This window comes from Aplysia californica, unplaced genomic scaffold (genome assembly GCF_000002075.1).
Source record: "Aplysia californica isolate F4 #8 unplaced genomic scaffold, AplCal3.0 scaffold00882, whole genome shotgun sequence".
Lineage (NCBI taxonomy): Eukaryota > Metazoa > Mollusca > Gastropoda > Aplysiida > Aplysiidae > Aplysia > Aplysia californica.
In genome coordinates, this window is record NW_004798152.1 from 154,963 (window position 1) to 169,663 (window position 14,701).

Genomic DNA, 14,701 nt, shown 5'->3' on the forward strand with positions numbered 1-14,701 from the left:
TATATATATATCTTTCTCTCTCTCACTCTCTGACTCGCTCTCTCTCAATCTGTCAATCTATCCATCTATTTATCCATCTATCTCTCTTTCCCGTTCTCTCTCTCTCTCTCTCTCTCTCTTTGTCTCTCTCTCTATCTCACTCTCTCTCTCTCTCTGATTCTCACTCCTGTACCCTCTCTCTCACCTCTCTCTCTCTCTCTCTCTCTCTCTCTCTCTCTCTCTCTTTCTCTCTCTCTTTCTCTCTCGATGTCTCCTAAATTAGCCTCAATAGGAAATAAGAAGGAACAAACTCACTCCCTCACTCTCACATACATAATATATGCAAGTATACACAGCCACAGACTCAAGGACTTTCTATGGCCTTGTTTCCTATGTTATTCCCTGCGGTTTAGTGAAATTGTCGTGTTAATCTGTTTGTTATGATTTATGTGGAGAAGTGCACGTACATTACAACTGATATCGACAGCAGCAGATTGCCTCTTCTAATAAATAATAGATAAATAACATTTTGTATAGCGCATATCCCCACTTGGCAGCAAGCTCCTTGCACTTTATTCAGTCTAACCTAAGAAAGAATGTATGGAAGCTAGTTGATGAGAATATATAGAATTCTTTGTATCTCTTTCAATTCTATGATCTGGGATGTAACAGTAAGATTACATTAAATAAAGCACTAGAAATATGCAAAGTAGCTGCGTTGTTGTTGTTATGCTTTGATAAAATCTCGCTCAGGTCGTGATTTGTAATATTTTACGGGGTCTGTTTTTGTATTGAGATGTTCTTTTTTTAGCTGGGGAGAACGGAACTAGTTAAACAATTCGCCGTTAGATATATTATGAACACCTGACGACATACAAGTTGTCTTTGTACTTGTCTGCATTGTTTTATGTCCTCCCAAATGTATCTTTAAACTGATGTAGCTTATCCGTCCCCGCAGAAGCAATCCAGAACTGTAAAAAAAACAAAAAAAACCCAAAACGACACAGTAGAATAACGTTAAACTCAGTGTCTTTGAACTCGTTTTAAAACCTCCAAAACTCGAATGTTGATATATGTCTTACCAGTCGAGTAGAGTAGCTGTTCATTAGTAACCCTAAATGAGGGGAAAATGTCATTTCAAGTTTCTGATACTAAAATAAGTCACAGTTAAGGGGTCACTCTGGTGACGAAAAGAAAATTAAAACTTTAACAGAACATATGACTTGCATGTGTCTTGGTTCTTCCATCAGATATTGTGCTCAGCTTAGATTTAAGTTCCTTTCCGCAAGCAACTTCCTCCATACCCGCCCTTTTCTATTTTGATGCTCTAAGCTGTACCATCTGCCTAGTCTTTGTCAAACCCCTGCTGTTAGCTTTCTGCCTTGCAAAAGTGTCCGTGTCTCCAAAAGTGTTGCTGTTGTCGTCGTTGCCATTGTCTTTGTCGTTGTTGTCATTTTTGTAACCACCAAAGATGCCATTGTGCTGTCTACGCTGCAAGGGCCTCCGATATTCTAGTTCGTTTAGAAGTGAACGTGTTATTATGACTCCTTCTTTAATGCGTGGGCTTGCGTCCTGCCAATCTTTGCAATTCTCTATCATCATTTTAATGTCTTCTTATCAAGTATGATACACATAGTCATGTTTTTTTATATTGTTTTGTATCATGTTGTGATTCCTATGGCTTAGAGTAGTGCCTAAGCTCTATGGTTTGTTAAATTCTTGAGGACAATTGATGTTTCAAAGTTCATATTAACTTCTTTTTCCTATTATTTTGTCTTCAGCTGTTTGATTTTACTATATCTTTTTTAGAAACGTATTTATTATCCATATTCATTGACTCTGAAAAAAATCCAATATTTGCTATCGGAAATGTTTGTCTGGATTCATTATGTCTTTGTACATCTCATTTTATGAAACTGTTAAATTCCTGAAGTTTGACGTGTAAAAGAAGTATAATTTCTTCACTTCTCAGTTCCTTGAATGAACTTCGAGTGTAAGATGTACCATTAATTTCGTTTTTCTTTGTGATTTCCCTGTGTTTGTGAATGTGTGAAATAATTCTCATCTTGCACTCTGTTTTTGCCTCCTCGGTGGTATAGAGCCAAAGAACCCTCTTCTTCCTCCTCCTCTACCCTGAGTCATACAGCGAGGTAATGAGGTGTATTTACAGTGGCGTAACTTAACACGCCTGCACTTGAGTCTAGACCTACTAACAATATAGTTGGACGTTCATGTTTTATAACCCATAACTAACAGCTCGTCGAATGCACCCTAGTAAAGTTGAAAGTGCTGTCCCCCCCTTTTGAGTTTACACCTTTCTCATTTCCCACAAAGCTTAGTTCTTTAAGTTGTTTTCGTTACATCTTAATTTGCATAAACTCACATTGACTTTTACATGCAATGTTATGTTCCTGGGGATTACGTGGCCCAGAACTATTGAAATCTATGTTTTCTGAAATTCTGCCATGTTTTACTTTTGTTAAGTTAATTTTTTTAATAATTAGTAGAACACTCATTTTGACTCATCTATACTTTTTTACTTTAGCCACTACATCATTGCCTCGTAAAACGTGTTTGTGTGTGTGCTTCCTTTCCGTTGGTAATACGTGTAAGGCTTTTTTTTTTTCAACGTGACTATAACTGCCTTAACTGCAAACGGACAGGTGCAAATCTGTTGCTATTGTTTGTCAGTCCTAACGTCATCACCACTTTGTGTATACGTCATCACCACTGTGTGTCTACGTCATCACCACTTTGTGTGTTCGCCATCACCACTGTGTGTCTACGTCATCACCACTTTGTGTGTTCGCCATCACCACTTTGTGTGTACGTCATCACCACTTTATGTATACGTCATCACCACTGTGTGTCTTCGCCATCGTCACTCTGGCTTCACTTAATTTTCAGTGACTTCCCGTTTTTTAATTCTTACTCTGGTTCTATTTTGTCGACTGGTTTTGTATTTCTTATGCCATTTAGCCAGTTCTGCTCTTTGATCATTTTCTGCGCGCGAAAACAAATTCACCATCTCTTCACTTTGCTGCTGATAAATCTGTTATGTCTAAGTGATTGATTCGCTGCTTACTGATCAAATACAGCTGATTTTTCAAATTGTCTTATAATATGGCTGTTGTTTGATGAAGAATACAAGTATAACGTCTGTCTTTAAAAATGGATTATAGTAGGGACCACAAGATTTACTCAGTAATGCGACCTTTGATCGTAAAATTTGGCAATCGTATTCCTAGACTGCTAAGTACAGCTAATGTTTTATATATGGACGCGTCAAATAAAGTAGCAATGTTGTACCGATATTCCACTTTTGTCAACTTTCGAGAATGAATTTTACTGAGGGTTTTTGGTGTTGTTGTAGGTTGGGGTTTTTTTTGGTTGTTTTTTTTTGGTTTTGTTTTAGGGTTCTTTTCAAAATGACCAAAAAATCTGGTCAAATTGCCTTTTTGGAAATTAAAATTTAAGGGATCAAGTGAAAAATAGGTTGTCCATTTTTACACATGAAAAATTAATAATAAACCCTTTCAACAGTATCTGTTTGATATTCCTATACACTCAATCAAGTGAAAATCAAACCAACTGGTTATCAAAGTGTATTTCTATAACATCAAAAAGATTTAAGAAAAAGTCAAGTCCGTAATAGAAAAGTTTTTAAAAATGGTAAGTCATGGAGGGATTAATGTGTCTTAGCCTGGTTTTTACTTGAACCCTTCAAGTGTATAGATATGACGCCTATGCAATACCGCGTTCGGCAACTCCCATCGAAAAGTAAAGACAGCCGGTTTCCTGTCTCCTGTTTTTGCAATCCCATTTTCCACCTTTAAAAAATCAGTAAGTGAAGGTAACATTGTTGGACTAAACATACCTCTTAATCGGAAACTGTGGGTAGGCTTTTCATTGATACTCGACTTTGGAAAATACCAGTAATTTTCTGAAAAGAGGATACGCTTAGATCTCCAGCATGAGCTTAACAATTTTTTGCACAAGGGTTTATTTGTGTCTGTGTGGGTGTATGTGTGTGTGTGTGTGTTTGTGTGTGTGCGTATGTATGTATGTTTGTGTGAGTGTGTGTGTGAGTGTGTGTGTATTTGTGTGTGTGAGTGTGTGTGTGTGGTAATGTCTGTGTTATGTTTTTCATAAAGCATGATTTTGAAAGATGTTGTACAAAGGGATACATTTTTATTTGAGAATATTCTATCAGAGATACACACATCCTTTTCGAGGCATCCAAAGAAACGCTTTATGTCGGCGGTCATTACCAGACTGAAAGTCCTTAGTGTATTTGTTTGAGGTCCCATCTTTAGCTCGTGGTCACGGGTCCGATAGATAAATACTATGGTGTCATTCGAGCCACCATGCTGGTACTCTGATAATGGATGAAGTACTGTAAAACTAAATTACTTGTAAAATAAAATGTAAATTGTTTCTGTAAAATATCAGTAGAGCATCAATTCCTGTACAATAAAGTTCAATGGGACATGGGGAATACCGTTATGAAATGGATAGTATATTTAATTGTACAAAAATGGTAACTCCCCCCTTACCCACACACCCCCATCCTCTTTTCTTCTCTGAAAGTCCTCTAGAATCAGACTGAAGTTATTTCCAACATATTACTGTGATTGAGAATCTTAGAATTTACGTGCATCTAAACTGATTTACTTCTGCTTCTGAAAAAAACATAATTATTTTAATATAATCTCTGTTTCAGTAAGAAAAACTGTTGAACATTGTCTGAAAGAATAAACCACACACATACTCTTTGGTCAGGGGGAAGGGGGGGCGAAGGTAAAGGGCTCGGATCGGCGTAGACAATGAATTAGAGTATTACAATTTGTAGTAGTTTTGTGGTTTCTGTATCGGTCTAATGAAATTCTAGGGGAAGCAACTGGTGTATGTGTTGAGGTACCCTCGTAACAAGAATATTATGTTATCTTATAGTACATGTATGAATATTCCCTACCGTGTATAGACTGTAGTGTCATTGTATTATACAATTTAAGTTAATAAAAGTGTTTCTTTCGAGTGTACCTTTTTGCGAAATTATTTGAAGCAAGCACACGGTATGCTCAAGTCTTATTTCTGTTGTTTCAAAGTTGACAGAGGATAAGATACCAGGCAGCTAAGACGCACACACAATGTTTTCAGTGAGCTGTGTAGAAAATTTCGTAAAATGATAGAATAGGAACGATGAATAGTCTTTGCTACAATAAAACACTATGTACCGTCTATAAGGTCAACATATCATGAATGTAACCAGAGTTTGTTATCGATTACTGTTGCCTGAAAGATGAGACGACAAGCAAGACAAAAAACCCAAATAATTATATCATTCAATCAATGTGGTTGTTCTTTATTTCCCACCCCCCACGGCACCCGAACTAATGGTTACTAATATTGCAGTGTAACTTTCCCAATTACCACAAAGTATTCATTTTCAGTACTTGTCGGGTTTTTTAAATGACGTTTTAAAAACTATTTGTTTTCATTATTTTTTGTAAGTTTTTTTAAAACCACGCTCGCAACTGCATAAGGTTAAATAAGAGTACAGGACACATTAAGCGTAATTCAGTTTGGTAGAAATCAGATTTGAATTTTGCCCGGGTGGAGTTCTCAGCCTACTCTTATCGATTTTAGTACCACCAGGGGATCTTTAACGTGCGCAACTTACACACGGGACCTTCGAGATTTTTTCGTCCTTATCCGAGAAGACTAGGTGGTAGATCGTACCTACCCTTAGATTAGGTGTGAGGCTGAAAGACAGAAGCAAAACAGAGTCGAGGAGTAACAGTAGAAAGGCAGCAGAAAGAGCCAGGGGCCCCAGGGGAGGGGACAAAAAGAGAGGAGGGGGAGGAGGTAGAAAGTGGAGACGAAAGCAAACAACAGAACACGATTATACAGCTGGAAAGGTAAAAAGCATTATTTTTTTTTAAGAAAAACATTTCCTGTCGATGTCAGGTTCGACCGTGGCCTATTGAATATAAGGCGAACACCGAACCTGTAGACCACGAGATCCCCCCATATGACGTTTGCTTTTAACCTGAACATAAGCTATGAAGAAGTAACAACTTTCCTGTTTCCAGTAAAACATTGAGCTAGAGCTATAGTTGTGATTATAAAAGCAGGTATGATATTTGTTTTCGTAGAAATATTTTACATAAACAAAACTAAATAGCGTGCTTGTTATTTATCAAACTAGCCACAGGTGCGAATATTATATTGTTAAATTCTAAGGCAAACCCTACGAATCCATAGAAAAAGAAATTTAAGATCTGAAGAGAGTATTTGACCATGGAGTTAAAATCAGTGTGCGTTTGGTATATATATATATACCTCTTTTTGCAAGGCAAAGTCGAATTCTTTTTTTTTTATTAAATTGCTTGTTATAGGTAATGCTGATGTTTATATTTATATCCTGACTTCTGTCTCTTTGTTGAGTAACGAACTCACATTTTGACCCTTTCGCTTTACCAGTAATAGGCAAACCTTTTATATAAATCGAAATACAAACGTTAGCAGAGGCCATCTCTTCCTCTGTTTCCACATGTCCCTGTTTGTCAAACGCATTGTGGTGTTTACTGTGTGACCGTATTGTGGGCATAGTCTGTCTCCCAGTAGCTACCCACTGACCATAATATGTAGTTGAACAGTTTTACAGTCCGCTTTTTAATATGATGATGTGAGTAACTTGCAGTGCAATGACTTCGTTAGTAGGAAAGAATGAATGTATAATGTAGTTTTAGTTTTATAAAAGACGCTTATGATACCTTATCTAAACCTACACAATATGCATGATCGTTTTGCGTTTGCAATCCAACATTTTTAATGTTAATTAGGCCCCGCTCACACTAGGAAAATGTCCGCTCTTCACACGGTTACCGGTAGGCAAATGAGGCAATTTTGCCAGTCTGTTTCTCTTCACCGCCTAGTGACATCATACCACGTGACCGCGCGGTGGGTGAACATGTCCCTAGTGTATGCACGCGGGGCTTACAGGCGGTGATACGGTGTTTGGAATATCCAGTTATTCTCTCTCTCTCTCTCTCTCTCTCTCTCTCTCTCTCTCTCTCTCTCTCTCTCTCTCTCTCTCTCTCTATGTACACATGCACACAAAAACAAACACACAAAACACACACGTACACACACATACATACACGTACGCACACACACACACACACACACACACACACACACACACACACACACACACACACACACACATACACGCACACACACATACACGCACTAACTAAATATGTACAAATAAAGAAATATAATATATATATATATATATATATGTATATTATTTTTATGTATATAATTTACAATATATAATATAATTAATACAACTCAGTACGACAATAAACACCAAAAATTAAATCCTAATGGCTGTCTAATGTCAATAATTGTTTACCATACTGCCTCAATTCACATACATCAGAGGACTCGATACGTCCGTTAGTTCTTACTCCACTGCTTTTTTTTTTTTTTAGAAGATAACATGGTATGGTACGTGGACAGTTTTATTATAGGTCGATGGCCTAGTGGTTAGGCTCTCGAACTCGCAACCGTAAGGTCGTGGGTTCGAATCCCGTCAGGGACCCGACGTTGTGTCCTTGAGTAAGGCACTTTACACGAATTTTCCTCACTCTACCCAGGTGGGAATGGGTACCCGGCTATAGACAGTGAAAGATCTTGTCAGTTTGTTAGTGTTTGAGCGCTTAATCAGCTGCTTGCACTGTATGCTTCCAGGGAAGCTGAGAATGTTACGGAATGTTCTATGGTCTGCTGGGGTAATAATATAGTGTAAAGCGCATAGAGCCTGCTGTTGAGCTGGGGTATGTGCTATACAAATGCTATTTATTATTATTTATTATTATTATATTATCAGTAGCGGTTGGTGATGATGGAATGCGGGGAAAATTAAGAAAAGAAAAGCTGACAGAAGAAAGGGAAGAAAGAGATAAGGAGAAAAAAAAAGAGAGACCATGTATTCGGTTTTCATTCTTCTCACATTTCCTGATAGTTGATACTTAATGAGGCAACGTAGATTTGTTTGTAGATAAGGACTGAGTGGTTATGTCGTGTTTGTTTTACTAGATCTAGTACGTTTCAGCTTGTTGTCAAATTTAGAGCCACAACTTCACGGAAAAGACATTTATGAAACCTGTGGTTTTAGAAGTTTTCTTTCCTTTTCGCCTATCTCTTTGTGGCCATTCGTGTGGGGTTTTTTTACCGAGCCTCTCGGAGTATCTGACTTTAGTGTGCATAATTACAAGTTTCGTTTTGCTACGTGTGTTTACCCCCATTTCAAATTTGTCACAACCTTGTCTTCATTAGTTAAAAAATGACATGCACTTTCTTTATTGAGTCGATTTTTTGGGTGTTATTATTATTGGTTTTTGTTTGTTAGTTTGTTTGTTGCTATTATTTTGTTTGTTCGAGGTTTTTTAAAAATTAGGTTCCAATTTTAAAAGGGGATGGGTTTTAGGATAAATCTCTTATAACTGTCGTTTAGTTGTTGTTTTTGTTGTTGTTTTTGATATCCACGTCCATCCCACCCCCTTGAAAATTAACACAGACAAACCAACAAACTAACAAGCAGCTCAACGCATATGAACAGATTCATGGTGCTGTTGTTTGACAATACGCAGTAGTTTTATGACGTTTACGAATTATGATGATATTTTTAATTTCGTTCACCTGGGCTTATTTTTTCGACTATTTCTTTTATCTTGGAATTTGAGAGACAGGCAAATGTTGAGCTTGCACATGAATTCAGTTTATAAGTAGTTGTGTCTGAGAATAAAAGAATTCTCCGTTTTCCAGAACAATTTTGAGAAATTTGTAAATTTGTTGTTGTTTTTAATCTATTATCCTTTCCACCCATTATTCCGATCATAATAACTATTTTGTTCTGAATCACAATAAACGTGTTAGGCTTTTTTAAAAACAAAAAATTAAAGGACAGTTGTTTAGCTAAATGGTTTATGAATAGAACCTAAGGACTAGTTTTGACAAGGTCTGAGCTTTCTGCCCACATTGTCTCTACTTGCCAGGGAATCACAGTGATACTTGCAGCGCAGGAGAACGTATTTCTCATTAGATCTCTTTTTTTTTCAGGCCCCACAAACATAGAAAAGCAAAGAAATGTATCCACTTGCCTGGGAACCGGTAGGAAATCAGTTCAAATTTTGCTGAGGATTTTCTCTAACTAGAATATAATATTCAGTTTTTCTCAGCTTCTCGCAAGATTAACCGCGTGGTACCACATATTTGCTTTGAGATTAAGCTTACATAATATTACTGTTCGCTCATTAACCGCTTATTTATCTACGTGCGTGCCAAAACATTGATTACTACAAGTAACATATCAGTGTGGTTGTTAATTGCTGGTGGTCTCCGCTGTACAAAATCCGCTACTCCGAAACAAACAAAACACCACAAATACTCCACTAACAGAACTTACAACGCCTTCTCGTATGCCATATTATTATTATTTCTGATTGCGAACAAGAAACCGTGATTTTTTCATATCCGCTTACTCATAGATACTGCATGCTTTCTCTGAAAGAATCCAATATTTGAGTATTGTCACCATCTTCACCCCTTCCATTTGGCTTATTCTCAAGTGTTGCATTTTTAAAAATTGAATTCTCCTTATTAAATAATCCTATATTTCCTTCCTTACTATGTGACGTCGTACTTCAAACCCGTGTAATTTTGTCACCACTGTTCACGATATTATTATTTTTTTCTTTCTCAAGTCAATCTCTTTTTGTGTCCAATCAACTGCAGTTTAGAGAAGTGGGGTTCCCTGAAGTTCCTATTAATTTCACCTTTACTTGTTAAATAATTAACTTTTGTTTCATTTGAACAGATGATTTCTCACAGTTAGAGGAGTTTGCTAGTCTAATTTTTATAACTATCATAGCAACTAAATAAGCTTAAAGTTATTCGTATTTTTGCTGTAGACTACTTTGAGTCGTATTTAATGGCCATCAATAGATGCTACTGGATCACTTAAAAAGACAGTAAAGTTTATAGAGTCAGAAATAGAGAACAAGAAGTGAAACGAAATTGAGAAAAGACATGTGAATATGAATTGTAGAAAAGTGACTCCCATTCTTTCTAATTTTACATTTATTGATATTTTTTTCTTCTCACCTTGTGTACCGTTTTCGTCATTGGAACTGGTATGAATTCACTATAGAGGAATCTGAGTGTCTTACACTTTTCGACTAGCTATTCTTGAAGATTTACTTAGAAGCAAAATAGTGTACGTTTGAAAAGCAATCGACACTGAATCAGAATGTTTTGTATATTTAAATCGTCATCACTTTCCCACAATCAGCAAAACCAGTTTTTGACCATCTGCATATAAAAGCATTGTTTTACAATACACTTTTTAAAATCTAAGTAATTATTAAGTTGGGGTCTTTTTCTTTGTTATATCATTCCTTGTTTTAAACTATTTGTAGAAAAATGACGACTGCCCAAATTCTCATTTCGGTGCTCAATTTTTCTTTAATTTTCTCTAAACTTTAAGAAAGCAAGGACTTATAATAAGCTCTTGTGTAATGACGATGGCGCGATGGAATGATGAAGTGCCTCGAGCCAAATCATTCTTATTGTTTTTGCGGAATTTAGTGTTTACAGTATCCTTGTTGCTCGTTTCTTGAGTTGGAATAACATCATTTTTTTCAAAATATTTTTGTTTGAAGTCTTATTTTGAGCTGACAGCTCAGAGCGTGCTTTTTAAAAAATTACTGTTCTTGATAATAATTTCATCTGTTCATAAAATATATACTATTCAGTTACAAGCTTTCCTTTACAGTCAAAAGCATTCCCCGAAAAGAGAATTAAAAAGGAAAGAAAGAAAGAAAAAAAGAAAAAAGAAAAAAAGAAAGAAACTTAACGCAAAGATATATGACACTTTCTCGTGAATATTATTTACGGACATATAGATAGAAACAGACAGACGGACAAACATGCAGGCAGACGTACAAGCAGGCAGACATACAGAAAGGCGGACACACGAACTTGTCTGGACTAACGGACAAGTGCTAGGTTAACAACAAAGAAACATGTCCAGGGGAAATAATTGAAGAGCAGCCCTTTAGTAATGTTATTTCTTTATTTCCCTAGCTAGCTGTCCTTGTCTACGCTCGGCAAACGTTTGTCTTTTATTCTAAAAGAAAGAAAACAATAGCAAATGTTTGAGCAGGCTAACTAACACTTTCATCTAAAACAAGAAGATTATGCTTTTTTTTTAATGAATTATTTCTGTACTGAAACAGAATCTCAAGTATCATTGTGTATCTGAAGTGTTACACATTTTAACCAAATTGATCCAGCTATACAAAGACAACCATCAGAGTGACCCTGACCTCAACAGCGATCGACTTTAGAGCCGGAGAACACACCATAGCAGAACGTAAGCCAGTGGAAGAGCGAAGTCGTGGCCTAAGTCAGTATGGAAGGGAAAGACGTTATTACATCAGATTTAATCTGACAACAAACTATGAAGAAACTCCAGACGACGCAGCAAAGTCCAGAACATGTATGCCCTTGCACTCACTGCAATTGACATTTTTTGGTTCGCAAATGCCAAATAGTAGCCACATATACATGGTTACGTCCCATGACATTAAACACGTTTGTGAGGTGTGACGGAATTACTGACCCTGCTAAATTTTAATGTATATTATATTTCAGTTCATAAAAATAAGGAATAAGTTCCGGGGAAGGGGGCCTAGCAGTATTTTTCTACACAACGATACAGTATTCATATGGTCTGATTCATTTTAACTTTTCTTTTCTTAAGACGTCTCTCATCTTTTATGTCTCTTCATGTTCTATGCGTATAATTTCCTGACATCTTAAACTAGAATCTGTATTGACCAGCAGCTTCTGTTATATGATAGACTGATTGAAAATCAGAGACATTATTGTTGTTATGCTTAACTTCCCATCCCTGTGTTTGAGAATAAAAATTATGGAGTAGACGATTTCCCACTTTTAACAAGGAATAAACTTTAATACTTCACCTAACTCTAATCGTGTTTTAAAATGTTCTCTTGATCAACAGTTATTTTTAGGCATGTAGTTTGGCCCTGGTCTTGTGGAAAAACTTCAAGTTCTAACTTATGTCTAAGTGTTATCTATACACTTTAGCACGTTATGTTCAAGACTCCATCTCCAAATGAAAACCTCTCCCATAAAAAAAAAATCGACGCCCACCCCAACCACTACCTCAATCACACATGGCCGCAACAACAATATCATCAACAACAACAACTAAATGAAGAACCAAAGAAACAAAAACAAATTTCTTGTGTCTATTATTATGGATCCATAGAAATATCAGTGGAAAAACATAATGGTACAAAGTAAGAGGGGCACGTCTGAGATTCCATTTGTTGACATTTTCTCACGTTCTCCCTTCCTCAGACGTCTGTGTGAAGAAGATGATGAACTGAGCGAGGTCGAACCGGATGCAGTCCCCAGCGAGGTCAGAGACTGGCTGGCCTTGACCTTCACCCGGTCTATGTCCAACATGAAACGAAAGGGGGAGGACAAACCACGGTTCCGGAGCGTGGCCCACGCTATACGCGCTGGCATCATGGTGGACAGGTGGGTGAGGGGCAGTGGAGTGCAGGGTGGCACTCTATACTTTGTGTGTGTTTGGGTGGGGGGGGGTGGTTGGTGGGTGGGCGGGTGTGTGTGAGTGGCAAGCAGGTGTTCCTATGTGACTCGCTCATTTTCTCCTGTCAAACCTCTGCCGTCTTTATTTCTCCTCCTACTTTTCTATCGTTGCTCTCTAGTAACACTTCTTGTTTTATTGTAATTTCTGTTGTTGTTTAAAAGACATTAAAGGCGGCTTGTTGAAAGACGCCACTGTTATGTCCTGCTTTCTTTTTCCTCTTTTTGGTTGATTCTGTCAGTCTATTTTGCTTTTTCCTTGCTCTAAATGACCGTTATTGTACTCCGATAACGAAACAGAAGGGTTCTTAAGGGGGATACCAGCGTCTGTGGTACGTTTGTTGGCTTATCATTCTCCTGGTCTTAGGCCCTCAAATAAGAGTGCCAAACCCGGGTAGTGGAAAAATACAACTAACACTCATAGGAACAAAACGCGAAGTTTTTGCCATGCACACCAAAGGTGTAAGTGCCCTTGTGTGCAGGGAAGATGTTTATCCGGGAATCTACGTCTTTGTCCTGAGATGTGCTCAAGTTAGGCAGGGTGGGCCCTGACAGAAAAGTGCAAAGTTGTTTTCCTCTTCTTCTTTTCTCACCTCTTCTTTCGATTTTGTCTGCTCTTTTTCTTATTCTTGATCTTGTTTTCTTGGTTTTTAAAGTTGTTTTTGTTCTTTATGGGGAGGGGGGTTCACATACAAAAGGTTTAAACTCGTCACCGTTCTACAAAAGAGGACACTTTATAGCTAACCATAAGTTACATTAATTTTTTAAAATGTTTTGTCTAGTTCTCTTGAAGTGCTACATAAGTTTTAAAAATCTTCAACCTTTGCTAAAAGGATAATTGAACTGAGATTGAGGCACAATGTTCGAATAAGTTCATATTATTATACTAGAAAAAAACCCACGTCTTTTGAAACAAAAAATATGAGTCATTTTGTTTTTGGTTTTTGTTTCCTTGGTGGGGGGGGGGGGGTTCTTTGGTTTATGGTGTTTTTTAAGTACGTTGTTTACTTTTCTACAGAATCTACCGGCGGATGTCCAGCTCTGTAGGGTTGCATGTCCCTCCTCATGTTTTGTTGTTGTTAAAGGTGAGTGCTTTGTCATTTTGTGGTGGAAAGTAAGCCCTTCTCCTTGCAGGAAAGAGACGCCGTTTCGGTTCTCACTTGAAGAAACTATTCTCCCGAGTATGTCCAGAGTATTATTTACTAGCGTGTTGGAAGGTAGGCGGATGCGCTCTGGTTTACTTCTTTCCTAGGATCCTATCGATTGTCTGTCGGCATTATCTCTCCTCCTTCTTTTCTTTACATGTTACTCTTTAGCAACACTCCTAATCTTCGGCTATTATTTGACCTAATTGTGTTGCAACTGCCTTAAAACTCTGTCTTAGACTGAAAACTACCAGTGTGTGGTTCTGCCTAGAAAATGTGACCCTGACGATGGTGACAAAGCAGCCAGGTCTTTTATTTACTTACGGACGGTGGAAGGGTGAGGATGGAGGTGGTGAATGAGTGAAACGCTCATTTCAACAGGAAAAGAAGGAGAAAAGAAGAACAAAAAACCGTTTGGTTGTTCCCCTGATTGTCCCTCTCTCTATATTATCTTTCCTATTTCTCTTTCTGTCTCTTTCTATCTATCTGCTTGTCTGCCTCACTTTCACTCTCTCTCTCAAATTTTGAGAGATGCAAACAATTAGAAGGTCAAGATCTACACTCTCAAAACAAAATGTGAGTCGCAAAATATCTCTTCCGGCACTTTCTCAATGAAGGACAGCTACGCAGATTTGTTTCGTGTCTAAGTGGTATAATCACAAAGGCCAAAGAGGGACGGATACATTTTGTCAAATACATTTTTTTAAATTCAGCAAATGAATAAATAAATAGTCGGGCTCCTTAATGAGGACCTATCTATCTTTTTGCAGGTACTAGCTAAATTTCAACTCTGTAGCTGTTGTAATTTATGGGAAAAGTGACACATGTGTTTCCAAGTAGCCGAATATATATTATATATT

The 14,701-nt window shown here is 37.4% G+C and overlaps 1 protein-coding gene across 1 annotated transcript in view; it reads left to right on the top strand.

Annotated features, from left to right (window-relative positions):
• Positions 1-14,701, top strand: part of LOC101852283 (calcium/calmodulin-dependent 3',5'-cyclic nucleotide phosphodiesterase 1A) — a gene marked incomplete at its 5' end in the record, with an annotated part of 95,606 nt that overhangs the window by 41,557 nt on the left and 39,348 nt on the right. The window contains 3 exon segments of the mRNA XM_035972870.1: positions 2,079-2,129; positions 12,445-12,627; positions 13,715-13,781. Coding sequence (XP_035828763.1) covers positions 2,079-2,129; positions 12,445-12,627; positions 13,715-13,781 — 301 coding nt within the window.